Source organism: Orbicella faveolata, unplaced genomic scaffold (assembly GCF_042242905.1).
Source record: "Orbicella faveolata isolate gen_17 unplaced genomic scaffold, um_ofav_v1 contig_46, whole genome shotgun sequence".
NCBI classification, from domain to species: domain Eukaryota; kingdom Metazoa; phylum Cnidaria; class Anthozoa; order Scleractinia; family Merulinidae; genus Orbicella; species Orbicella faveolata.
In genome coordinates, this window is record NW_028301576.1 from 14,337,501 (window position 1) to 14,363,852 (window position 26,352).

A 26,352-nucleotide genomic window follows, 5' to 3' on the forward strand; every position below is an offset into this window, starting at 1 on the left:
TGTTACCTTTGTTCCTATTTTGAACACGAATATGTAGGGCATTTATTTTGATTGATTAAATTCACGTTTTGTTCTCTATTTTATTCTTCTCATGTGCATGTCTGGGCTTTAAAGTCTCATGGGATCCCTGTGGCAGAGGTGACGAAACAGAATTAGAAAATTAAACGAGAGTTACCTGTAAAATGAAGTTTGATTGGAATTCTATAAGTCACCTCCTACAATAAGGGATCATGCGCACCCCTGGGCTATATTACACCTCCCTAGCATAGTGTTTCTTCATTAACACCTGGCTACATGAATACAACCAATCACAGCAGCAGAGTGGACTTGGTTTCTCTATTATGAGACATTCAGATTCGAGCTTGGTTCCCTTCCTTTTTCCAAACATTCCAGTGGAGCTACAGGCTGCAGCTACTGACATTTGTGACCAGGAACTTCACAACGCTGGCCTAGCACCGTACGTGGAACGGACAATCAACCCTAACGGGAGCCGATGCCGTATCGTGCAGCTGACCTTCCGCCTGTTGCTGTTGAAGTCGCCCCCTTTTTGCCACGAAGGCAAAAAGGTCTGCCGTCCAGTCGAACGCCTTCGTGTGGTATTTAGAAAGAAATACCTGGCAAATACTCTCTGAGTTGCCACTGAGAAAAAGGCAAAAACGGCTGCTTTAGAAGCCACCAAATAAACTAAAGTTTATGGTCAACACGAATCCCATTAAAAAGAACTCCTTTTCTCCCCATCATCACTTCACTTAGCTTCTTTGTGCCTCGTGGCACATAAGGCCTCCACAGAATGCCTCCAATTTTCTCTGTTGGCTGCAGCAGCTCTTGCCTCATCCCATGTACGCCATCCTGCGCTGTTCCTCTCTCTCTCAACTGTTCTTCGCCAGGTGGTCTTAGGCCTTCCTCTCTTCCTTTTTCCTTCAGGTGTCCATGATAGGGCTATGTTGGTATGGCTGTTTCTGTTTTGTCGTAGGACATGCCCTATCATCTTCCATCTTCTCCTCTTAACCTCTTCACTAAGGAACTTCGTCTCTGCCTTCTCAAGGAGCTCTCTAGTGGTAACGTGATCTTGCCATTTTATTTTGAGAATCCTCCTGAGGTATTTGTTGTGAAACACATCTATTCGTTGGTCATCTCCCATGTTCATCTTCCATGTCTCACATCCATACAGTAGCACCGGTACAATTAAGGTTTTAAACAGTCTAAGCTTGGTCCTCTTCATGATGTTCCTTGAGTTCCATATTCTTTTGAGTCTGGCAAATGTGCCTCTCGCCTTGGACAGCCTGTTTTTCAGATCTTTCATTCCTCCTCCCTCCTTACAAATGGTAGCCCCCAGATAATTAAACTCCTCAATTTCGCCGATATCTTGCCCATCTACTGCAACCTTCTCCTGACTCTTCCCGTTGATCCTCATCACCTTTGTCTTTCCTTTGTTGATTTTCAGCCCGACCCGTCTTGCTTCTTCATTCATTTTAGTAGTCTTGTTCTGTATATGCTGTTTAGTAGAAGACAAAAGCGCCACATCATCTGCAAAATCTAGATCATCGAGTTTAGATGTAAAGTTCCACCTGATTCCGTTTTCTCCTTTTCCTACAGTCCTTCTCATAATCCAATCCATAGCTATCAAGAATAGAAATCCAGACATATTGCATCCTTGCTTGACGCCTGTTTTGATGTTGAACCACTCACATGCTTCTGCCTGATCTTCTACAGCACAATTGAAGTCTTCATAGAACACTTTTACCATCCTTACTATCTTGTTCGGGATTCCATATTTCCGCATAATTAACCATAGACTTTCACGGTGGATGGAATCAAATGCTTTTTCAAAGTCTATGAAATTAATATATAAGCTTGCCTGCCACTCGTTTGCTTGTTCAATGATGTTCCTTAATATGAAAATCTGTTCTGTTGTTCCCCTGCCTTTTCTATACCCTGCTTGCTCGTTCCTCAATCTGATATCAACTCCATTCTATATTCGATCAATCACAATCCGTCCAAGTATTTTGCCGACTGCTGAAAGTAGAGTAATTCCCCTCCAGTTCTTACATTCTTTGAGGTTTCCCTTCTTTGGCAATTTGATGATCAACCCTCTTTTCCATTTGTCCGGGATCTTTTCATGTTTCCATACTTTCTCCAGTAACTGATGCACTTTCGTTGCCGAGAATTCCTTGTGCGCCTTTAACAATTCAGCCGTGACGGAGTCGACGCCTGGAGATTTCCCATTCTTTAAACGCTCAATTGCTACTTTTACCTCGCCAATTGTTGGTTCAGTGATCGCGATTTCTTCAATCAATTCGCCTAGCTCGAACTCACATTCATCTTCCATTGTTATAGGATCTGTTGGTTCTTCTCTGTTCAGTACTTCTCTAAAATGCTCTGTCCATCTTGCCTGCATTTCTTTCTTTCCGCTCACGAGATTACCGCTCTTATCAAGGATGGCTGTGCTACTCTTAGGTCTTTCATTGCATAGCACTTTCGTCAATCCGTATAATTTTCTCATTTTTTGTTTTCTTGCAGCATCCTCTGCCTCACTTGCGATGCCATCCATCCACTTCCTTTTACCACTCCTTATGCTCTTCATAACTTCTTTACTCTTTTCCTTGTATTCTGTTCTTAGTCGTTTCTTGATCCTCTCTGAACGAGTACTTAGAATCTTCTTGTTTATCTCTTTTCTTTGGTCAACAAGCGCCCATGATTCTTCTGTTATCCATGGCTTTCTTTTGTTCCTAGGACGGCCTAATACTTCATCTGCTGTCTTCGTGTATGCTTCTTCCATTATACGAAACTCCTTTTCTATCTTGTCCTCCTCCTCTCCATCCGGTGACTCCTCTTCCAATGCCTGATATCTGTTCTCCCCATCATGCAGCTATCTTTTTTTTCTTGATGCATTTATGCTAAGAAGAGCATATAATCACTGACTGGAGATAAGACTGCTAAATTTATTTACAGCTCATCTTGCAAAGTTTTACGATGTAGCTTTATAAATAAACATTGGGCACTGCGCTGTATAGACTCGCGTTCTCGATATAAAAGAAGCAAAGCCTATCGAACAATTCCACTTTCTTGCTTGTTTCTTTAGCACGCCACACATTCATGGAAATTCCAGGTGACTGTACTGCCAAGGAGAGCATCCAGGTGGACAGACTTCCTTTGTGACTGGGGTTAATCTTTGTTGTAGGCCTGATTTGGTAAGAGAGAAAGTTTTTCTATCAGATTATTGATAGCACATGACAATCTGTGATAACTTGTAATGAAGATTCAACTGGAAAAAAATAGAACTGTTAATTTCTCTTCCTTATGTGTATTTATTCCTCCATTGTGTTGTTTTGCAATCAAGACTGGGTTTTGACGTGTCTTTTATATATGCAAAATATAGAAAATACAAAATTCAATTTTCAACATTATTACGATTATCAGTTGAGTAAGGCGGGACAAAAGTTTGGTCATCAAGTTTTAACGTAAAAGTTGTGTTGTTGTTACAAGCAACTGGCTCTGTATCCATTGGCAACTTGTCGGCTTTTGACGTCATCAGCAGCAAAGCGTGCGAAATTGTAGGCGACCTGAGAGGCAACGCACGGCGTTAATATTAGGGACTTTTAGCATCGACGGTTTTAAGGAGGGCTACGGTCACTGGAAGTTAAGAGTTGCCGCAAGGAGGTTGGGGAGAGTCCGCGCTGCAGCCGCGAAATTCAAGTCGTCTAGCAACAACACGGCAGCTGTACCTTCGTCAAAACAAATTCTCACAATTTTGTTTGACGACTTCAAAATGTCTCTCAGAGATGCCCGAGGGCATTTATTGCTTGCCTTCGACGATGCCGTGATTTCGGAGGAAGAATTCATGCTTCTATACTACTACAACAAATCTTCAAACTTAGATTTACGATATGATCAGTATCCTCTCTTTGAGTTGGACAACATGGAGGATGATGAATGCTTGGCCGAGTTTAGAGTGAGAAAACGTGACATTCCTCTCTTAAAAGAAGCTTTGCATATCTTTGAGGAGTTCACGCTGGAACAGAGAAGCGTGGTGGGGGGAACAGAAGGTTTATGCATGCTCCTAAAAAGGCTAACATATCCATGTAGGTATGGCGATATGTTGCCACGGTTTGGTAGACCGGTATCCGTGTTGTGTATGGCCACAAACAATGTTCTGAACCACATTTATTCGGCCCATCATCGCCGAATCAACCACTGGAATGCTGAAATCCTCCGTCCTGCGGCACTTCAAGTTTCTACTGGCACCATACATCAGAGGGGAGCACCGTTACAAAACTGCTTCGGATTTATCGATGGAACTGTTCGCCCTATAGCAAGGCCGGGAAGTAATCAACGAATTATGTACAATGGCCACAAGTGCGTCCACAGCTTCAAATTCCAAGCGATAGCGACACCCAACGGGTTAATTGCTCACCTTTATGGTCCAGTCGGTATGTAACTGATAAACAAACCTGCTAGTATAACATGTTGGTGTTTTACGTGTATAAGCAAAGGCATGTGCTGTGTACTTTTCTTGTCTGTGAATTATTTAGGAAGAAGGAAGTTTTATTGTCAGAACTGGTCAAACTCCTGAGATAAAAATTTAGACCAACACCCTTACATGTCAGTGATGAGTGTTTGCAGAAAATCAAACAGATAAATGGTAGTTTTAATTAATACTTTAAAAATCAAGCAACAAAAATTGTACATCAGTTGCATTAAATTACTTGGTCAGTTTGAAATGTTCTTCTGCAAAAGAAGCAAAATGGCCAAACGCAAGACACAAAAAGATAATAAAAGTAATTATTACCATTTTCTCTCTCGAAATTGGCTATGTTACCCTTTTTTCTCTTAATTTGTTTTTTTCTTTTTTTTTTTGCAGAAGGGAGAAAGCATGACTTGGGAATGCTTGCCGACTCTGGTCTCCTTCTATTACTAGAAAGACATGGTCATTCACCTGCAGGACAACCCATGTGTGTATATGGGGATCCTACTTACCCTCTCAGGGTTCACTTGCAGGCCCCATTCCGTAATGCTGTGCTCACTCCCCAAATGGAAGCCTATAACACATGCATGAGCAAAGTCAGGACCTCTGTGGAATGGCTATTTGGAGAAATAGCAAACTCCTTCAAGTTCTTGGATTTCAAAAATAACTTAAAAATTGAATTAAGCAGTGTAGGAAAGCTCTGTGTGGTCTCTGCCATACTAAGAAATGCTCTCACGTGTTTATATGGCAACCAAGCATCAGAATATTTTGACCTAGACCCACCTAATCTAAATGACTATTTTGCTTAATGTAGCATTTCTCAGATAATGGGTAGCACAATTAAAATGGGAACTTCCGTCCTTACCTGTTCATTAAAAATTTTGAGTAGCTGAGAACTAAACAGAGATATTATTTTCAATCAGTTAAGTTTACTCTTAGACAAAAAAAACATGACACCAGATTGTTTCCTCTGTGAGTTTGAAAATATTTGAAGGCTTTGTATGAAAAACTTTCAAGTTCAATAGCAATTCGGTGAAATTTTTTTAAAAAAATTTACCTGTAAATATTTCATATTTCTCAATTTGCTTGTCAAGGGCAGACTAACTTTGTAAACATAAAGAAGGGGGAAAGGACACAGTATATACCAAGTTTCCTTGGATTAAAGCTGTCTGTCGATTAATTGTCCCCCTTTGTAGAAATACGTGAAATATTCCCCACATTCGAATAATCCGAGGCCCTGCCCAGTGTCTCTCTTGAATAATTGCTCCTTCCTCTTTCTTTCTTCCTTTACATGCATGTCAAAATAAGAATTTAAAACTTGGAAAGGAAACAAGCTTTGATAATTAACACAGTCCAGAAACATTACAAAAGTACAGGTTTTGTTACAATTTTCTCGGTGGTGATGTTCATGTATTTGATCATTTCCCTTATTCCTTAGAGCTCTTTTATTTGAGGAAATAGCATAAGCATGCACACAAAGCAAGCCATAATGCCGGTAAACATATTTATTCGTAACAGCACACTCTTTTACAAAATTTATTCCTTGAAGTGTAAATAATTTTCTCTAAAAACATGCCCATTATTTTGTAAATTCTTAAAGTGCACCTAGCCCCAAAATATTTTTTTCGCTAAAACGAATCCAATTGTTATTCGAAGCATTTTGGCGAAGAAATTTTTGAATTTCGTTGAATCCTCGATTTTCTATGCCCTTTCAAAGTCGCGCCTGAAGTGTTACATGACCGCGTTTCAGGGAGTCTGGGGCGGCGGTTGCTGATGACGTCTACCCAGGAACCAAACACAATGGCGCCTCAGTCAGCTCTCTGTATTTGCTCGAGAAAATGGAAAACAAAACTAATCGTTCCAATATATTTTGGGACTAAAACGTCCAAGTTTTGTTTCAGAATCATTTTTTTTTCGTCACCGGAGTCAGAGTTAGGTTTCGATTCGGAAGACACCGTAACACTGTAACGCACAATTGTACAACCAGTGAAGGCGGAATTGTTGAAAATCACTCTGACAAGCACTTCGTTCAATCAAATCGATTATATCACTTCATGTTTGCCCAATTAGCTCCAATTCGAAAGTGATCGACTCATCCGCCATACCACCAACACTGGTAATAATTGGAATAAATTATTGAAAGCGCGGGAAAATTTACTTGTCCCGGGACTGCTCGTGAGTTTCATGCCGCGAGGCTCCAATCCACTTGCCGAACATAATTCGAAGAAGCCGCATTCCATAAGTCAAAACATAAATCAAGAAAACAACCAAATCAATTATAAGCTAAACTTTCCGAACATAACTCTTAAGAGCCGAACATCTGGGATATTGTTGCAACAGCCGATAGCACTTCTGGAGGGCAATTCTGCGCACTTTTCGAATGTGTATTCCACCATCATGAAGGAAATGAGAGGACGCGAGATATTCGACCTTCCTGGGTAGACGTCACAGCAGCCGCTGGACCCATTCTCCTCAAACTCGGTCGTGAAACAAAATGGCGGTGTTTTGGGGCTATTTTCGAGATTTCGTCGAGGCACAGAAAATCGAGGATTTAACCGAATCCAAAATTTTTTTCGCAGAAGTATTTCAAATAACATGTACATTCGTTTTAGCAAAAAAATTTTGGGGGGTTAGGTGTACTTTAACGGTACATGATCAATGCTGTACCACATGTGTGATCTAAGAGGACCAAAAGGGAGATGAGTATCAGGTATTGTTCCACTAACTGGAAAACAAGTAATTTAGCATGCATGATTTAGTATTTATTCAACTTCAAAATGGAAATGGATTTGAAAATGCTCCATGTACAACAGAAATTGAGCATTTAATTAAATTAAATTACCTTTTGTTGTCTCAAATATTTTACGATTAAACAAAAGCCTCTTTAAAAATGAATCTGAAAAGCTAAAGCACAATTTAAACTCAGAGCAAAGGGCCTCTCAAAGCATTTGGGGTCTGTTAAATCCAAACCTGTGGATATAACAATGCAAACAGTGAACAACAAACACCTTGCATTCAACATGTTCAATTTGCTTGGATACACCCTAAAATAAATTACTCTTGTAAATCATTCATAATATTATCATTAAATAATTGTTCAATGACTGGGAAATACTTTATTCACATCAGGGGTGGATTACTTAAGTGTCTGGGTTATAGGGAGGCTTTGTTAAATCAGAAAAATAAGGAAAAGAGCATAGCAAATACTAGCCTGAATTTACAACATATCCCCAAACATTATCTGACAGACAATCCAATATATTTATTGGTGTGATGCTTTGAGTGTGTGTGTTAAACAAAGTGAATAAAGCATATTGAAAAGTAGCGGAACATGTGTCCTATTATTTTCCTTGGACAGCAAAAAGATAGCAAGTATGGCTAGGAAAACAAACCCTAATTTGGTTTCTCAGTCAGACTTTCAATAAGAGCCATCATGGCTTGGCTTTGGAGGAGTATAGTTTGCATGTTCTGGTTCTGTTGCTGTTGCCGTTGTTGCTGCATAACCTGGATCATTTGTTGCATCTGCATTTGCTTTTCCTGGGCTCTCTGAGCCTGATATGCTAGCTCTGCCTTTTTGATTTCTAACTCTTTCTCCCTCAGGTTTCTCTCCATCTCGCACTTCTCCCTTAAATACTCTTCTGTGTCACCAACGCTCCTCCTCCGTGACCGCTTCCTCTCCTCCTCATCCTCTCCCTCAGCTTTCTGTCTCTTCTTTGTCTGTCCTATGCGCTCCATGACAACTCTTCTTGCCTCCTCAGCTTTAGCTCTTTCTGCCTCTACTTTCTTTCTGTCCTTATCGCTATCTCTATTCTCCTCAGCTACTTTCTCTTTCTCTGATATTTCTTTTAATAGCTGGTCTAGCTCGGGGATGTCATTTGATCGACCACTGCTACACTCGTCTGCTTTGTTCTTTTTTAGATACTCTTTCTAAATATCAGTGAACCTTTCCCTTACACACCTCATTCCTACTTTAAACTTTATCTGCTATTTTTGCCCAAAGCTTTCCTCTGTCCACTGTACCTTTCTTAAACTGAAATGGCTCTACCACTATAATTTCTCTACACAGATGTCATGCCTTCAGTCCACTCCATAGGCCTAAAATAGACACAAATTAAGGCAGGTTTATATGGAGGAAAGATGTCCTTGGTGGGAGGGTTACCCTCCAAACCGAGCCACCTCCAAGCGAAAGTACTCATCATGTACATTTTCTTTTAAATATAAATAACAGAATTAATGAATTAATGAAAGTCTTAAGATGAGAAATTGTAAAGTCAGCTCAGTAGGCAGAGAAACCCTGGATTGAGGGGGTGATAGAAAACTTTTTTCCATATATACATGTAAACACATCCTGTGTTTTTGCCTTGCCTACCGGAGACAAGTCAGCTAGGACACATAGAGCATAAAGCATGCCTGAACCCTCTTATTATATTGGCCAAAAACATCATTACTGTAATATTCCTATTAAACTTCACAATATAGAGATTGCATAGCTAATTTTCCTCATATCTTGACCTCAATATTGGATCTTTGGAAACAACTATACCCAGTCTCTTAAGATCCACAGCCGAAAGGGTGAGTTTTTTGCTCGGTGAGATAAGCAGGGGCAACCTTTTTCATATATACACTCGGGGGTGGGTAATCCTCCTACCAGGGACGACTTTTCTCTATGCAAATGGGCCCACAGTTACACTGGTATTTACAATATATGTCGTTAGGAAATATTTGTGGCAGAAGCTTAGTAGCTAGCTGCTAGTCTAGAAGCAATATTTCTAAGTCAAATGAAATAATCCATAGTGAGGTTTAAGCCCACACACCTGCATAACTTACAACTCGAAAAAGAGTGTAACTACTGCTTAATTTGCATAAATTAAATAAATTGAAGACAATATATCCACATTAGACTCGCATAACAATGCCGTAGCTACATTGTGACTCGTGATTGTCACGGCAAAAAGGAATACCAAAGCTGGAATAAAGTTGAGCTGCCTGTAGTAGTTCGTTTCTTTTTTTTTCAGTGAACAGTCCACATAATTATAAAGCAAGTTAACTTGCTACAGAGAGGATAAAGCACTTTGGTCTTTGTTTTTTTTTCCCTTGACTGCCGAGTGAAAATATCAATGACACCAAATTCTAATCATTTCAAAAACTTAGCCAGTGGGAAAGCAAATATAAATATCATGAAGATTTCGATATGGTGCCTCGTTTTATGGGACGGGTCTATCAGGAGTAGCGAATAATCCTGGCATACCGTGATCGCTTGTTTTCTGCGTTGCTGTCGGATGACATGCCTACGAAAAAACGACCAAAAATAAAAAAAGTTTCCCAGCTCATTCTTAATTTTTCCTTCGGAACAAAATTAAGAATATTGCTTTACACTAAGAAATTAAAACTAGCGACGTTGTTCAAAGAATAAGGAGAAAATCCCTCACCTGAATGTTAAGCACTCGCTACAACGTCGACACAGCGATTTTCCCGTCGTAAACAACAAGCGGCGGCGGAGAGGAGAGAGCGAGTAATTTACACGCATGGGCATTGACATGTTGAGTTGAAAAATTTTACTTCCGGTCACCGTAGCCTTCCAAGAAGGGAAGATTTAATATTTAATATTTTATTTATTCATTTGCATTCTTATCTACCCACGGGCAGATTGAACGTTTCGCTAGTTTCTACTTTTCGCGAGGTTTGGTGCTGCTTGTAGAGCGGTTGTGGTTGTTTGTTTTGTTTTTTGTAGGAGGTTTCTAAAGACACTTGGAGAAGGGACAAAGGGAAGAGAGAATCCACCGAGTGTTGTTTGACGGGCGGAGAAAATAAAACAAATATGAGCACAATGGCACTTTTCTTGACAAAACTCAAACCCGAAGTTTGAAATGGAACTTCAAGAGACTTCATAAACGTTGTCTGCCTTGATGTGGCCGGGTTTTACCAAGATCGCAGAGTTGGCGAAACAAATTATAGCAGTAGGTCTAATAAGCGGCTTTTTCGATGCAGTACTGTTTTTAAAATCAGGTTTACTGTAAAACTGGATGCGTAGATGAATGAAAATAAGTATAAACATAGAGAGATTTCGCATTTTGTATGCGTTGTAAGGAGGCAGTTGCGGAAAAAGAATAACCAATCCTTCAGCTAGCTTTTGATTTTTTGTGTTCAATGTTTATTTTGTAATATAGCGTCGAGAGTTAATGAATGATTGTTCAAGAGCACTGAGGCAATGGAGTCCGTCAATCAAAAAATAAATCACTGGTTGTTAAGTAAAACACTTAAAGATGATTTCCAGTCCGTACCACGCAGTCTCAGCACCTCAATGTTTATAAACATAAAAAACCACTCGATAGAGTACGATTCGATGTTATTCGTTACGAACCACATACCTTATCTTTGAGGCCTTTCAAATTCCTTTTCCAACTGCTTCATTGGTTTTTACGGCTGCAAAGTTGTTTTATGACGTGATATGAGAAAGAACGAAACATAAAGCTTCGCGTCCATAATGGCGGTTGTTTTGAAACTTTGAATTTACTTCATGTGAGTAGTTGCGAAATGTTCACATTTTGTGACGTCATGCATGAAACAAAACAAAACACGTAACCAAACTCTCGAGAGTGCGCAGTACGGACTGGAAATCATCTTTAACAAGAGTTTTTGCTTCGTCAGCCGTACACGCACTCCGATCGACCTATAACTCCCGTTCTTGTTAGGCTAACTAGCGCTGACTCTGTAGTGGTTTGCTTTCAATAATTGTACAGTTACACCCTCACAATCGTTGAAAGCGAGCAAATACAGGTTAGACGAAACGCTATTTAGGCTAACCGGAGCGTTATGTAGGCTGCGTGGAGTTTCAGCACTAAGACTAACCACAAGGCTAGGCTGCTCTTAAGAATTTGTTAACATCCTGCGAAATAGCGAATTTATGGCTCTACGAAATTGGGCAAATTGGACAGACAGCGACAGCTGGAGGCACAAAGGTGCTCCCAGCAAACGTGCGTCCAGAAAATTTCTTGAACCAAGCGATCGCTACCGCTTTGCGTTTACGACTAACAAGCCTAGGTTATCTTACTAATTGTGAAGCACTTTCCGTCTTCAGCTGTAGTGAATGGCTAATATAATAAGTTGAAGAAAATAATAAAAACAACGAGAAAGGGTTTATTTGTCGATTGTTTTGAGTTTTCTCAGCTGGAAACAATTGCAAACATTAAATTAATTCAGTTCAATTCAATTCAGTATTTGCATAGAGACGCTCGAGTTTGAAATGAATACTTTGCTCCTAAAGAAAATGTTTGCCCTATTGTTTCTGCAGGGGTGTGAAATCATTTCATCGCTCAAAATTTTCCAGACAAACCAAGGACAGTTTCATTTTGGATCACAAAATATCGACGTGAAGTCCTTTACACAGCAGTGGCGTCAATCAATCAAGACATGAATCACTGTGGTTGTTTAGTAAAACGCTCAATAAGGTTTTTTTTTTTTTTTACTTGATCAGCCGTAGTATCACTCCGGTTAACATTTAACTACCGTTCCTGTTAGGCTAAATAGCGCCAACTCTTAAGTGGTTGGCTTTCAGTGATTTAACTTTACCTACACCCTCACAATTATTGAAAGCAAGCCAATATCGCGTTTAAGTGTCTATTTAGGCTAATCAGGAAGCTATTCAGATCAACCGAAACGCTATTAAGGCTAGCCGGAGCATTACATAGGCTGGGAGGAATTTCACTAAGGCTAACCATGCAGCTAGGCTACTACTGGTAAAATCTCCAGGTTTTAAAGTAATATATCGCGAAATAGCGAAAATATGTTTCTACGAAGTCGGAGATTCTAGAGGCACAAACGTGCCCCCAGCAAATAAGGTCAATAAGCGTTTACTGAATAATTTTTTGAACCATGCGATCGCTATGGCTTTGCGATTAGTTATCTTTCTTTTTTTAAAGTACTTTCTTCAGCTGTATCGACAGACAGGTCTCTGTTAAATGGCTAACATCAGAAGTTAATAAAATCCGAAACAGGGTCTATTAATTCAATGATTGTTTTGACAGCTTTCACCCGGGAACAACTGTAAATATTATATTAATTGTTCAATATTTGCATACGGACGTTGGCGTTTACATACTTTGCCCCTAAATTAAATGTTTGTCTTACTGTTTCTGCAACGAAGTGAAATCTGATTTCATCGCGGTTCAAAATTTCCAGGCAAATCAAGGGCAGTTTTATTTTGGATCACAAAATATCCATGCGAAGTCCTTTACAAAGGGACAAACCAACGTGTTGCGATATGCAAATAATGTATAACGTGTTGGATGTCTGAGATTTTCATGTTCAGTTCAGATGTTTACACCGGTCTTTCTCCGGCAATCCGTCTAAAGTGAGCCAGCGTCCAACCTAGCTACGTGCAAAGGAAAAGCTCTTTCCTTGTCCAGAAATTTCTACCTTCAATAAGAGATAATCAGTCAAGAATACAGGTGAGTTGCTTTTTCTCCGAAAGTTAACATGGTGATGTTTCAGCGGCACTCTGAAAATAAATACTTGTCCAAGGACTCCCAAGAAAAACTTTCAACGATGCCTTTGACGTTTCGTCCAATCTCCGATGATATTTTTTGACAATCGTAAAGTGGACAATTTTTCGCTGTAAATTAACATGTGGCACACATTCTGCGACACAGTTTGAGAGGCTATTAAAGAAAAATGTCCCAAATTATTATGAAAGTCCAATAGGTTGTTTGTCTTGGTTATCACAATTAACACTTTCATGTGCACCTTAACACCCAAAATTATATTTTAGGTATGCGTGTTCATAAGGTCGTAGATTTTTAAAGTTCTCTCGCTCCGAGTCGCCGTTTGCTTTGCTTTCGACCATATTAGGAAGGAAATTTGAAACTGTTCACGTAACGTATTTATCCCCTACTTATTTCTGTGGCTCATTACTCCACCTGATTAACTTTCTGCTCATAGCAGAAAAAACTAAGAAAAATCTTTTTGTTGTTTCTACAGCATGACGGCTGGGGCGATCGGAACTATCATGTTGGTGGCGTTACTGGTTCCTGTAATACATGCTGTAAAACTTGGTTACACCGGCGCGGGTACGCTGTACGTGCTTAAGGCAGTAAAATCTGTGTCACTGGAGACTCCATCAACCAATTTCAATTATTTGCCTTTCCTCCTGGTATCAGGACACCCGCGGTATCCCAACAAGCGTTCTCTGGTGCAGTTTGAAGACCTTCCTGTTGCCTGTCCGTCATCTAAAATCAAATCCGCCAAGATGTACTTGTACTATTTGTACGCGCACAAGTCTAGATGGCACCCCATTACTGGCATTCCTTTCATTCCCCGCTATATGCAGGTGCACTTGGTGAAAAAATACTGGCGTGAGAAACAAGCTACCAGTTCCAGGCCCTACTCAGGTGCAAACTGGACCTCTCCGTGGCTAGGTTTGGATGGCACCGACGCAGAGAGAGTCCCGCAGGAATGGAATCCGGTTACAATCTTGCCCGGGCGACCAGCAGGCTTCGTGGATTTCGACATTACATCAGCAGTTAGGAGCTGGAGTAGTGGCCTACCTAATTACGGCTTGGTGATTCGTGCAGTCAATGAGCTGGAAGCGGGAATTGGCATTCGCTTTGCTAGCAACTCGTACAAAGATCCCGAAATGCATCCCTTTGCTACGGTGCTCTGCACTAAATAAAGAATGTGCAGGCATTTCATTCCCCCATCCGGCTAGCCAATGTTTTGAGATAGAGTACACAACGTAAATATGGGGATATTTGTATCTGCTTTTGAGCATTACAAATAAAATGACATGAAAACGTACAGAGTCGTATTGTTTCCTGAGAAGAGAAGCGCGTGAAATCAGCCAATTTTCAATCGACTACAGTCTTCTACATTACAAACATTTTTTTAATACTTTATTGGTTTTCGACGCATTGTTGCCTGTGTTTTAGCTTAGACCGTTACACATTTCACGATTTGAGGCACCTTTTGGAAATCGATTTCGCGCGTTCCAGTCTGCAAGCGCCATTTTACGGTTCAATAGACATGACAAAACCAAACTTACTAAACTTTTATTGAAATTTGGATCTCTGTTATCTGATGCATCAGTGATCCAATACAACAACGGCTATTTAATGCTTCGGGAACGAGAGAAACCACGAAAATGAGAATCGTTCTGTTTTCATAAAGCTGCTATGCCTTCCCCAAGACTTTCACGAATGTTTTCAAATCAAGTCTATACAAACGTTAAAAACACGCTCCCGAACAACTATTCTCTAGTTGTACTAGCGAATCACAGTGCTACCGAGTTTTCATAACAACAGAGCTCTTATAGGACCTTACCACAAGAGACGAAGGGTTATTCGTTATTTTCCGTCGCGTTGTCTATAGTGAGTCCCCTATTTTATTACGTGAGGAAATCTACAAACAAGGTCACATTTCAGACTTAAACATTTCAACTGTATCTTTCAAAAAAGAAAACTCTCTGATATGTATTAAACTTCTACCGGCCTAGCAGTCTCCTCAAACAACACACAAACAGCTTTGAGCAGCTTAAAACAACATAAGCGACAATACCAGCGATAGTTACGCTACATCTTAGTTTTAAATCCATATCATTACGTGTCGTTAAATTTCATTTTTTGGACCTTTTAAATCTACGATTTGATGATAAATTTGGTCAAATCTAATATCAATGTTGACATCGAAAGCTCTACTATCCACATTAGAGTCGTCTGACTAAAAGTCAGTCAGTAGCTATTTTCTCTTTCCTTGCCCACTGTAAAACAAACATCTGGTCTGTCCTTCTCGGTCTTGGAACGAGCCGGGGCCACAGGCTTTGCACTTGAGAGTTTCCTTGTCGTAAAACGTCCCAACAGGACAGGCAACTATGAAACGGAAGCATAATGGTATGGGATAATCAATTCAATTTATAGTCAAAGTCTTAAAGACCGCATCTGTTTCTAAAACTCCGTTTACACGCGCTCAAAATCGGTACGGCACGCCAAATGTTTGGTACCGTGCCCAAACCCTTTCGGCACGGCACTACCATTTAACGATTTTTCCCCCGCTGGGCAATTCTTCTCGGTTCCAATTATTTTGATAATTGGAACCGAGAAGAATTGGATAGACATCAAGGAATCATTGAAACGGCGGAGAGACCTCAAGGAATCATTTTGCATCGCGCGTTAAGCGTAATATAAGCTGAAAATCAAAACGTTAATAGTCGCCTTCGATTCGGGAAGGAAACGTATCAAGATGTCCAAGAAAAGCGCAGAAGAAAAAGAGAGAAAAAGACCTGTTTTTGTTTTGTTTTGTTTTGTTTTGTTTTTGCCATTATGGCGCACGTGGCTCGTCAGAGCTTTCGACAGAGAGGCTTGTGGAAGAGACCGCGTATTCAGGCCTGGTTTGAAATGCCAGACACGCAGTTTGATGAAAAACAGTGCTACGAGGATTTCCGAGTTACCAGAGATACATTTCAATCAGGAGCCATAATCAATTCATTCAGAAAATGAGATCGAGGGTGAAATAAGACGACAAGATACCGCAATGCGCCAAGCTGCTTCTGAGTACTTAGCGCCGACTTGCTATTTTTCGGTATCTCATTGGGTCAGGTTACTCCAGTTTCCAGGTTTTTCCTTGGCGAACGCGTCTCTTTGGCCGGTAGCCATTTTTGTGACAATTACGCATGCGCCAGAGATGGATTTATGACAAAAGTGTCCCAAACGGCACGGGAAAGCGTTGACACGAACGTAAATATCGGCACAGTGTCTCTATTACCGTACCTCCAGGAGGTAGTCTCGGCACCCCCAAAATTTTTTTGCACTGGTGCCACAATTCATTTGGGACCGCTACGTTTATCAGTCGAAACTATGGAGTGCCATGCCCAAAAATTGGTCAGCACGGTGCCAAAAAGTTCCGCGCCATGCGTTTTGCCGATTTTTTAGCCCGTGTAAATGGGGTCTAAGTAAACTTGACACAAGCAAAAATTAAAAATCTATGAGTAAATTGTTATTTCGTGCCAGTAGATTCCTAAAATCTGCCAATTTTAACATAAGTTTTCTAGTACTTTTAAAGGGCATACGAGACCCTCTTTATGTGGGAAGGCCTGTAGCTGTCTAAACACCGTTTTTTATTGGCTCACGAAACAATACATAAATGATCCGAACAATAGAAACTACAGGCGGGGGGGGGGGGGGGAAGGGAGGCAGACTTTTATGTTACCATTGAACATTCTTTATCAAGGTCATTAAATGTAAGAATTATTAAACCCAGTGTTATTAATTATGTTGCGAGGTAGAAAAAAAATGTCTAATAAAGACGTTCTTGTAAAGGAGTTGTGTTGCACTGCACTTTTACAAGCAACATTTTAATTGTAACAAAAGGTTCATTTAGTTTTTTTCACGCAATTTCCCGAATTACAGAAAAACTCGCGCAGAATATTCATGGCTATGCTGTAAGCGACTCACCAAAACTGAGAGACCTACTTAGCCTTGCTTTCCCAAGAACTAAAACCCTCTAACACCTCTCGCAAAGTTTCCTCCTGCCGTTCTGTTTGAGACACGTACTTGTATTTCTAGTCTTTTTGTCAGTAGAAACCACCAAAGCAAGTACATTTTTGATTATCTCACTGGAAAAGTTGAAAATTTACATGGACATGTCAATTTTAATTTATTGTACGTAAATCTTGATTTACATTCTCTGTAAATTACAATTTACATGTTAGGGTTTTGTAAAATAAAATTACAGGAAATTTACAGCTTTTAGTACAGCATGTAAATGTTCTGTAAATAGTGATTTACATTGTCTTTGTCGACAATGATCATTTGAAGAACATGTAAAAACCTGTAAAATATTTTACGCACTTTTACAGTATCTGCCTTTGTAAAAAACATGTAAATTGCTTTGCTAAACCATATGAGGAACGTGTAAATAATTCAAGCGAATGCTGTAAAAAGTCTGGAAATGTTATGTTTGTAACCCTGTAAAAACCATGTAAATGAAAAAAGGGGGCCTGTAAGAAATATGTAAAAACCATGTAAATGAAAAAAGGGGGGCTGTAAGAAACATGTAAAAACCATGTAAATGAAAAAAGGGAGCCTGTAAGAAACATGTAAAAACCATGTAAATGAAAAAAGGGGTGCTGTAAGAAACATGTAAAAAGCATTTAAATGAAAAAAGGGGGCCTGTAAGAAACATGTAAAAAGCATGTAAATGAAAAAAGGGGGCCTGTAAGAAACATGTAAAAACAATGTACATGAAAGAAAGGGAGCCTGTAAGAAACATGTAAAAACCATGTAAATGGAAAACCTAGAAGTTGCACGGGTGCGACACCGCACTAATTAAGCCGTCTTCTTGTGAACTTTCCGCGCATCCACAACGACAAAATAAAACTAGAATTGTTACTGCACATGCAGGCGTCCCAAGCTTACGTCTCTAGAAAAGAGAAAAATTAACTCTCGGACACGTACGTATTTATTCATGAAGGACCATGAAAGCGTCACGTGTTGTGTGAGTTCAAGACGGAAAGAGCCCTGGTGACCGAGTTTGAACTGACGCGGAGTTAGGTTAGGCAGGGAACCATAAGGGACACCCAACGACCGTTTCCTCTCGAATGCTTTTCAACGCTGTTTTAGGCTATCTGGTGTACTTTCAAAGCTCTGTAGGTTAATTTTAGGTTGCGCAAAAAAAAATTTATCTGTTCGGTTGTTCTAGATGAGCTTGAGTATTCTCGAACTTATTAGGGCTTTTTTGTCCATTTCCCGAAAACGTTAGGTCTTATCGCCTTTCCGAAAATGATAGCTGACTTTTTTTCGGTACCCAAAATGACATTTTTAACAATCCGAAAACAACAAACATTAAACTTCTCATATCGCGAAAGTTCGAGGTCACAGTTGTGCCCCTGAACCGCTGAGAATGAACGAAATATCATCGATTTAGAGCGTTAAATATTCCGAAACATGAACATTCTACAAGTAAGATTAATACAACTAAGTCTGCCCTTCCATGTTCACTGTTTCTTTGTTTTGTTTTGTTTTGTTTTTTGGTGATTTCTACCGTTTTGTGCTTTCATCACTGTTATCCCAGTCCCTTTATAAGAGCATACCAGCCTTGTGAGTGTCCGATCTCCAACAAGCAGGAATCAGCGGTCTTCATGTTAGGTACCAGGTTCTTTCGGTTCTCCCGCCATGTTTGGCAGTTCGTTGGAACTTGAATCGAACTCGAGCTCTGTTTTAGCGGGCCAAAATCCACTCTACCTTCCCTTCGTCACCGTGCACGGTTTCAAGGCAAAGTTTACCGTTACCCAGAAGTTGAAGATAGCGATTACAGGCAACAAAAACAACAGGTAAGCAAGTTTTGCATAAATTGAACGAGCAGAGTAAAGTAACGTCAAGATACGTATACATTTCGTTTTGCCTTTGGTTGTGAATGTGTCATTATCAAGGAGAAGTTACATTGCTTGTGGAATCGACTTTGGTGATGTTTACCTGCCGTGCATAAAGAGCTTTATTATCTGTTATTATCTGTTCTCGATAACTGAGCATGAGCATGCGACATTTGTTATTGGCTTATATGCACCTCATGATTCTTTCTGCATGCTCTTGTAAGGTTATGTTGCCCTCTGATGTGAATGCTAGTAAGCTAAAATGAAATGTGCCATCTTCAGCAGAGAAATTTCTCTTATGCTAGAGTAAGTATTCTGAAGTTACTCAAGTGTCTACAGTTGTACCTACATGCAAGTTACATATGCTGTTATACACAACTGTACATGGACATTGCACCCACTGGTGCTGATACTGTAGTAAGTTAAATGTTGTGGTATTTTCTTTCACCAAAAAAAACACTATGATACTTTATAAAGAGGTATACATGTACCTCAAACTGTCGTGAAAACTACACAGGACTTGAAAAAAAGGAAGAGTAACTTGCCCAGGCAGGAAAATCTACTTGTCTTGGATGACACAGTTTAGTCAATCGATTATTTCATAACAATCAATAGAAATTAGTCAGTGATATCAGAAATCAATAAAAGGATTCGTCATGAGTCATCGATTGTGATCAAATTTTCAATAAGCATTATCAATTTTGCTGATACTAGCTTATCTTTTAAGCAACATTTAATAAGAAAGAAATGAACAAAAGATTTAAAGTGAAATATGAAATCATGAATACAATTGCATAAAAACATAACAATGTATCTCGTAAACAGAATATTTTGCTGGCATACATGTATCAGGGACTATGTTTTGGGGGTTTTTGGTAGTGCCTTTGAAATCTACATAAAAAAAGTTACAATCAAACATTGTGTTGAGGGACACAATGTTTCTACAGGTTAGGTGAACTAACAAAGAGAGACCAACTTTCAATTGATTCTCTAATGACTGATAAATTTGGTAAAGTCAAACTAATAACTTGAAACTTTTCTAGCATGTGAGTATGAATTTCTTTCAATTGATCGATAGCACTGATAACACTTACATTAATCTCAATTTATTGATTTATATCAATTTATGGATCGATTTCAATCGATTGCCTTACTCTGGGATGACCAGACAGCACTTTAGAGCCCTGTCACAGCTGTACATTTTACTTGTCCGAAATATTATTGGGCTCTTACCAAATACATGTAGGTTTCATGTGTCATGCATCTGTTCATGCATCTGTAGCAGGGCAGGAAAAAAAATTGTAAGTCACTTGCCCAGTGGACCAGTCAATTTCAGTTTTCACTTGCCCCACTTAAATATTAGTTGCCAGTGTGGTGGCCAGTAAGGAAATCAGAGGACAAATGCAAATGAGGTACACTCGGATTCCAAACTAATTCTTGCTTTCAACCTAATAATTAACTAATCTTTAGGTCTTAAGTTTTGAAATGGAATGACTGGAAATTATCATTTATCAAGCTGGCATTTTTAGTCAGACTCACAAGACTACTGACGCTACACTGTAATTTCACTTGCCCACTGGGCCACTGAACTTCTATTTTCACTTGCCCAAGAGCAAAATTTACTTAGCTGAGGAAATCAGACCTGGGTTTTTTCTTGCCTTGAGTAGATCACAGATAACATCAAAATGTGGTAAAAACAAAAAATAATCACATAAGCCATTACCAGAGTGTGTCACAGAATTTGTGAATTTTTCAGGCGTGTGTCACTGATGTTTTTACCACATTTTGATGTCTTCTGTGATCTATTACTGAACAGATGCACGACAACATAGAATCTGTCTGCTCCGTAATACATAACAAAGAAACAAAAACAAACGTTTATGACATCATCTGTACCTTTGTCCACCAATAGAGCATAAGTGCACGTAAGAAACAATCAAATTGTGCCTGCAAATAACTCGACTTATTATTTAAACATTGTTTGATAGGAGTTTGATTTATTGTGCATGAATATTACAATGTAGGAGATAGTGAACATTGAATAGTTACTGCCACAGATTTTGAGTTTAGTTCTTCTACATCCTCTGACATTCAGTGCCTTCCAATCAGAGATGCAAATTTTTTGTCACACAGTAGCTACAGATGTAGATGTAAGATCTGTTTGATTGATGAATATTCAGAGCTCAAAATAATGGCCGGTCAACGGGCAATGTATGGCCAGAATGGTGACTTGACCGGCCAAAACTTCACTCGCCGGTCATGTTGACCAGTCACGTCATGTTGAGACGGTCACGTTGTTCATTCTTGAATAAACAATCAAATCCCCAACTGTAAATCTGAGAGTGTTTATCTCTTTTTTATTATGACCTCTAACAAAAACATACACCAATGCATACATGTATCTGTTCGAACAGCTAAAGACCATTCGCTTGCTGTTTGTCATGCGTTCAAGATCGATAGGAATGCCATTCGAGTGACTGGGGTTAAATCTGTTCAGAAAAATATTAAGCCAATCTTTAAACGGTCTAGCAGTGACTGGAACAAACAAACTATGTTTGTGGGTTTAATTTGGCTCACATTATGTGTACTTGATTTTTTCGTAAATATCTTGACCAGTCAGAAATGAGATGTGACCGAGCTAAAATTACTTTGACCTGTCAACATGACCGGCTACAGTCTGATTTCAAATGTCACAGTATAAATTGGAATGATAAGAAACAAAATAATAACTCTAGTGTAAAATTCGCTGATTGATATCATACATAGAATTTGCTGATTCATACTCAGACATAACTTATCTTATTTAATGAAGTGTTTTATGTTACTTGTAGGATGAAGTAAAATTGAGAGTGGTCAATACATGCATACTCCTTGGCATTGATGCTTGATCAGGAAAAAATCAGCCACTGAGAAGTCTACAGTACTTATGACTCTATAAGGGGTTCAAGGTCCATTTCTTGAAGGCCCTGGAAACTTTTCGGGCCCACAAAGCCATCTTTAATTGAGCTGCGTCTAAAAACTAACAGCTGTATATGCCTGAAACTTCTTGTGTGAAGGAAACCTCTGTTCATATTGAGAATAAGCGAATAAAACAGCTCTGTAAGCATAAGATTTCAGATTTTGGTATAGCTTTCTGGGTGCGAAAACTTTTTGGGACCATCAAGAAATGGGCCCCTGGTGCATTACAGTCTAACATGGTGACCTTCAACACTTTCTGGCATAAATTCAACCACTTTAAACATTATTTTTAATGCTTTGAAGTATCACCTACACTGTACCTGTGTTAGTGAATTAGCATTAAATTTGAATATCTTAGATTGCTAGGTTGATACTTATTGTTCAATACAGCAGCTATAAGATTTCATCATAAAAAGCAAAGGCTATGTTTACATACATGTAGTACCAGAACAATAATTTATTAAGTTATGATGTGTTATGGGAACTATGGTACTAGATAGGCCTTTCAATTTCAACAGGTCCCTATGAATTTTTTTTTTTTTTACAGTACAGTTTTTTTATCACAAAAAGAAAAAGTAAAAGTTTGAATATTGTTTACAGTGAATGTTTTGTCAGGGGTCCAAAATGTTTGTCCTGTTTGGATTCCGTACAGTTTTGGAAAAAGAAGGAAACTGTGACTTTGTAAACATAGCCTAAAAGATGTCAGAAGCCTTGTTTTATGTTATGCAATGTAGTATTCCTTTGGCATGAATGTTTTTATGATGAATTTAAAATGTCAATCTCTATCTTGTGGTAAATGTTTTTTCTCCCTATTTTCTGTTATTTCAAAAGAACAATTCACTCTATGAAAAAAGTTGATCAATATTTCACACTTACATTGCAGTAATTTTCATAATAAGGTAAAGGTAAAGTCTGCATATGAGCCACGTGGCCCAACAGACTGGAGCTTATCCCGCTTTCTGTAGCAGGAAGCGACTAGGACTATTTCTACTCCCCCTGGATGAGATGCCAGTCCATTGCAGGGTTACCCCACCATTAAATTCGCTGGTACCCACTTATACACCTGGGTGGAGAGGCACTGAGATAAAGTGTGTTGCCCAACAACACAACAGAATGTACCCGCCTAGGGCTTGAACCCGGACTGCTCGATCAGGAGTTGAGCGCACTTCATGTAACTATGAGGCCATCGTGCCTCCCACATTTTTCATAATAATTATTAAGGCTAATTTAATCCTACATTAATTACTTAGTAAGAAAAAAACAGTTTATTCATTCATTTTATGACAAAGGTATTATCATTATGTTACATTTGACTTTGTGAATTTAGTATATATTTAAGACAGGTATCCATTTGCAAACAATTTTAATGTAGTAATACGCCTAAATTGCAAAATTTTCACTAGTTGTAGCTGACAACAGTATAGTTCTTAATCATTTTATTATTTATGAATTAAATAGAGCTGAATATGGCATGGTTTTGCACAATCTTGAAAAGGTCTTGAATTTTAGTAGTCTTCTTGAAAAGTGCTTGAATTCGGTTAAAGGAGCTCAGTCATGGTATTTTAAGATATTTTGGCCATGCACAAAATTACATTTAAGTCGTCTTGTTATGGATAGAAAGAAAAGAAAACATGTTTTATTTGTTGCAATGTGTACATTGTAAACCTTATTCATGGCATATAAAAACTATTTGAATTTTACTGAGTTTGTTCTGATTGCAATAAATTTCTGATTCTGTATAAATTTGCATGTTTTCTACTATTATAATTAAGGTCAACAGATTTGATTACAATAAAACAGTACATTCCATGCATTTTTCTTCAAGTTATTATTTACAAGTTATTTATCATACAGGGTTTCTCCCTCCCTTTTTCGATTTACATGTTATTTACAGCCTCCCTTTTTACATTTCCAGGTTATTTCCAGGCTCCCTTTTTTGATTTACATGTTATTTAGAGGCTCCCTTTTTCAATTTACAGGTTATTTGCGGGCTCCCTTTTTCAATTTACAGGTTATTTACAGGCTCCCTTTTTCGATTTACATGTTATTTGCAGGCTCTCTTTTTCAATTTACAGGTTATTTACAGGCTCCCCTTTTCAATTTCCATGTTATTTGCAGGTTCCCTTTTTCGATTTCCATGTTATTTACAGGCTCTCTTTTTCCATTTACATGCTATTTACAGGCTCCCTTTTTCGATTTGCAAGTTATTTACAGGCTCCCTTTTTCGATTTACATGCTATTTACAGGCTCCCTTTTTCAATTTCCATGTTATTTACAGGCTCTCTTTTTCCATTTACATGTTATTTACAGGCTCCCTTTTTCGATTTACATGTTATTTACAGGCTCCCTTTTACGAGTTACATGTTACTTACAGGCTCCCTTTTTTGATTTACACGTTATTTACAGGCTCCTGTTTTCATTTTCCATGTCATTTACAGCCTCCATTTTTTTATTTACATGTTGTTTACAGCCTCCCCTTTTTATTTACGTGTTATTTACAGTATTATGGCAGCCTCCCTGTATTAAATTTACATGTTATTTACGGGTTTCCAGGTTGAATCACAAGAAATTAACAGGCTATTTACAGTATTTGCAGGAACAGTTTACATGTTATTTACATGATCTTAGCCCTTTGCTTTGAAACATTTACAGTGTTTTCTTCATCATTTACATGTTTCACTTGAAATATTTACATGTTTTTTACATGAAACCTCCAAAACATGTAAAAGGGGAAAAATCATGTAAATTAATCTTTACAGTCTCTTTTTGATTATTTACATGTTAATTACATGTTATTTACATACTCTGTAAATTTTCAACTTTTCCAGTGTCTCTTACACTTACCACAGCCCTTTTTGGTGGTGCTTAACACAGATCCAAGTGAACATTTAAACTGGCTAGAAAGATGTTTGAGTGATGACCTTTCCACAGTCATGTAAATCCCATCGACACTGATCGTAAACTTCCCTGTGGTGACAGCTAGCTTCAACTGGAGCACGACAGCCTCGCTTGTGTCCTCTATGGCCACCTTTAGACTCGAATGGCTGCTTTTGATTGATACCAAAAACAGAATCTCAATGGCATCATTTACAGTGTGACATCTAGGTGTTTTGATGACGCGAGTCTCGCATTCATCTGCAAAAGTGCATCCTGGAACACTCCTAAGCGATGTCCAAACCTTGCGCTGAATTAAGATGGGTAGTCGCTGTAAGTTTCGGTTCTTCTGGCATAGGATATTGGGGAATTTCAGGGAGAATCGATGTTTGATTTGACTTGGTGAGATGACAGCTGTAAAGTGAACAAGAAAACCATAACAAGAAGCTGGTTGAATTATCTACACAGTCAAAATATATGAAACTTTTATATATCCCATCTTCATTCGTCTTGTAAGACTTTGTTTAGTGATCTTTGGCTAAAACTTCAATAATTTCGTCGATGGTTTTCCGAGTTCTTGTATTGCTGCAGCATTTACAACTGGAGTATAAGAAGTTTTCTATTCTGCTGCGGCCATTTTCGACCGGATCGTCAGTAGAGTAAAATGACTGAAATTTTCAATGACACTGAATTTCACCTCCACAAATTTCCCCCGAATCATATGCTCTCTACCAGTCGTATGCTAGAGGAAAAAACAAGTTAAAATCACCAAATTCCACTTCCCACTTTGTTGAGATAGAAACTTCGCTTATTTTTAACAGATTATCCTGTTATCGCCTCGACTACGAGTAGTCCCTCTTTCGCTTATTCCGTCTTGCGTAACGCGAAAAAACAAAAAACAAACAAACAAACGCGAGAAAAATCCTAGTGTCATCTCCTTTCGGGCGCTTCTCGCCCCCAGGAGTTTGCGCGGCCAGTTTTTTTCGAGACGTATGACGGACTACTTGTAATCTAAAAATAACCGGGGTATCAAATTTATAACATTTAACTTACTAGAGCACTTGGGTAGTTTTATTTTATTTAGTCCATTCCATCTCCCCTTTGTATCAGGACCACAAACAAATGTGGTTTCTGCCTCTGCATGGAAAGAGCGCCCCTCACGGCATGTCAATGTGCAAACATCCCTTCCACCAACCATGGAACAATTTTTATATCCCTTGAATGGTTTTCCCAGTTTGGGGCAGGCTGAAAAATAATGTATGGATCTACTTAGTCAAATGCTTGTGCGTTATTAGTTAGCTTTCGAAAACGTTTTTCGCTCTGGGTGCCTAAGCAGACTGGACCACTAAAATTGCTCGAAAACCATAAGTGGGTGATGAAACATGTCGACAAGTTAGGTGAAACGTTATCGATGTAGCTGTAGTTTTGTACGATAGCTTCGCGACAATCTATCATTGCATATGCCAGAGAGGGTATTCTGGCTCTGTGTTTCTGGCAAGAAACACTGATGATAACTCTCTTGTCGACAACTGTCTCACAGACCATGGCTAGAGGAAAGAAGCTGTGGACAATGAAACTATCTGGCTTGTCATCGGCAATGAAGATAGTTTTCAAAAGAAAAGCTGTTAAGTTGCTAGACCTATCTGTTTAAGTTTGTTATTGATAGTTGGAATAGACATAATGGCTCTTTAGTAATGAA

At 38.9% G+C, this 26,352-nt stretch overlaps 5 protein-coding genes and 1 long non-coding RNA gene across 9 annotated transcripts in view; 3 read left to right on the forward strand and 3 right to left on the reverse strand.

The window, feature by feature from the left end:
- Nucleotides 1–1,972: 1,972 nt before the first annotated feature.
- LOC149098533 (uncharacterized) lies at nucleotides 1,973–2,779 on the reverse strand. The gene has a single exon (XM_089276701.1). It carries the CDS (start codon nucleotides 2,777–2,779, stop codon nucleotides 1,973–1,975), a length of 807 nt encoding a protein of 268 aa, XP_089132827.1.
- An 892-nt stretch (nucleotides 2,780–3,671) lies between these two features.
- LOC149098534 (uncharacterized) lies at nucleotides 3,672–5,403 on the forward strand. Its single transcript, XM_089278249.1, has 2 exons — nucleotides 3,672–4,430; nucleotides 4,862–5,403. Exons 1-2 carry the CDS (start codon nucleotides 3,770–3,772, stop codon nucleotides 5,272–5,274), a joined length of 1,074 nt encoding a protein of 357 aa, XP_089134375.1. The 5' UTR covers nucleotides 3,672–3,769; the 3' UTR covers nucleotides 5,275–5,403.
- A 2,455-nt stretch (nucleotides 5,404–7,858) lies between these two features.
- Nucleotides 7,859–9,285, reverse strand: LOC149098535 (uncharacterized). Its single transcript, XM_089276702.1, has 2 exons — nucleotides 9,280–9,285; nucleotides 7,859–8,392 (listed from the first exon to the last, which is right to left on the reverse strand). Exons 1-2 carry the CDS (start codon nucleotides 9,283–9,285, stop codon nucleotides 7,859–7,861), a joined length of 540 nt encoding a protein of 179 aa, XP_089132828.1.
- A 3,449-nt stretch (nucleotides 9,286–12,734) lies between these two features.
- On the forward strand, nucleotides 12,735–14,257 carry LOC110059370 (uncharacterized). Its single transcript, XM_089277206.1, has 2 exons — nucleotides 12,735–12,912; nucleotides 13,442–14,257. The coding sequence occupies exon 2, from the start codon at nucleotides 13,443–13,445 to the stop codon at nucleotides 14,130–14,132; it is 690 nt and encodes a 229-aa protein (XP_089133332.1). The 5' UTR covers nucleotides 12,735–12,912; nucleotide 13,442; the 3' UTR covers nucleotides 14,133–14,257.
- A 66-nt stretch (nucleotides 14,258–14,323) lies between these two features.
- The window catches only part of LOC110059368 (uncharacterized), a 50,329-nt gene continuing 38,300 nt past the window's right edge, over nucleotides 14,324–26,352 (reverse strand). For all 3 annotated transcript variants that reach the window (XM_089277200.1, XM_020766063.2, XM_020766062.2), the window contains exons 24-26: nucleotides 25,707–25,898; nucleotides 24,624–25,067; nucleotides 14,324–15,324 (exon numbers count right to left, since the gene is read on the reverse strand). In XM_089277200.1, the coding sequence (XP_089133326.1) occupies nucleotides 15,194–15,324; nucleotides 24,624–25,067; nucleotides 25,707–25,898 (767 nt within the window). In that variant the 3' untranslated portion in view covers nucleotides 14,324–15,193. The remainder of the gene's footprint in view (nucleotides 15,325–24,623; nucleotides 25,068–25,706; nucleotides 25,899–26,352) is intronic.
- LOC149098536 (uncharacterized) lies at nucleotides 17,063–23,592 on the forward strand. 2 transcript variants are annotated; one of them, XR_016203557.1, is made up of 2 exons: nucleotides 17,063–19,127; nucleotides 21,653–23,592. It is a non-coding gene; the product is annotated as an uncharacterized LOC149098536 (long non-coding RNA). The 2 variants fall into 2 exon arrangements; XR_016203556.1 differs by having other exon boundaries at nucleotides 17,135–18,782.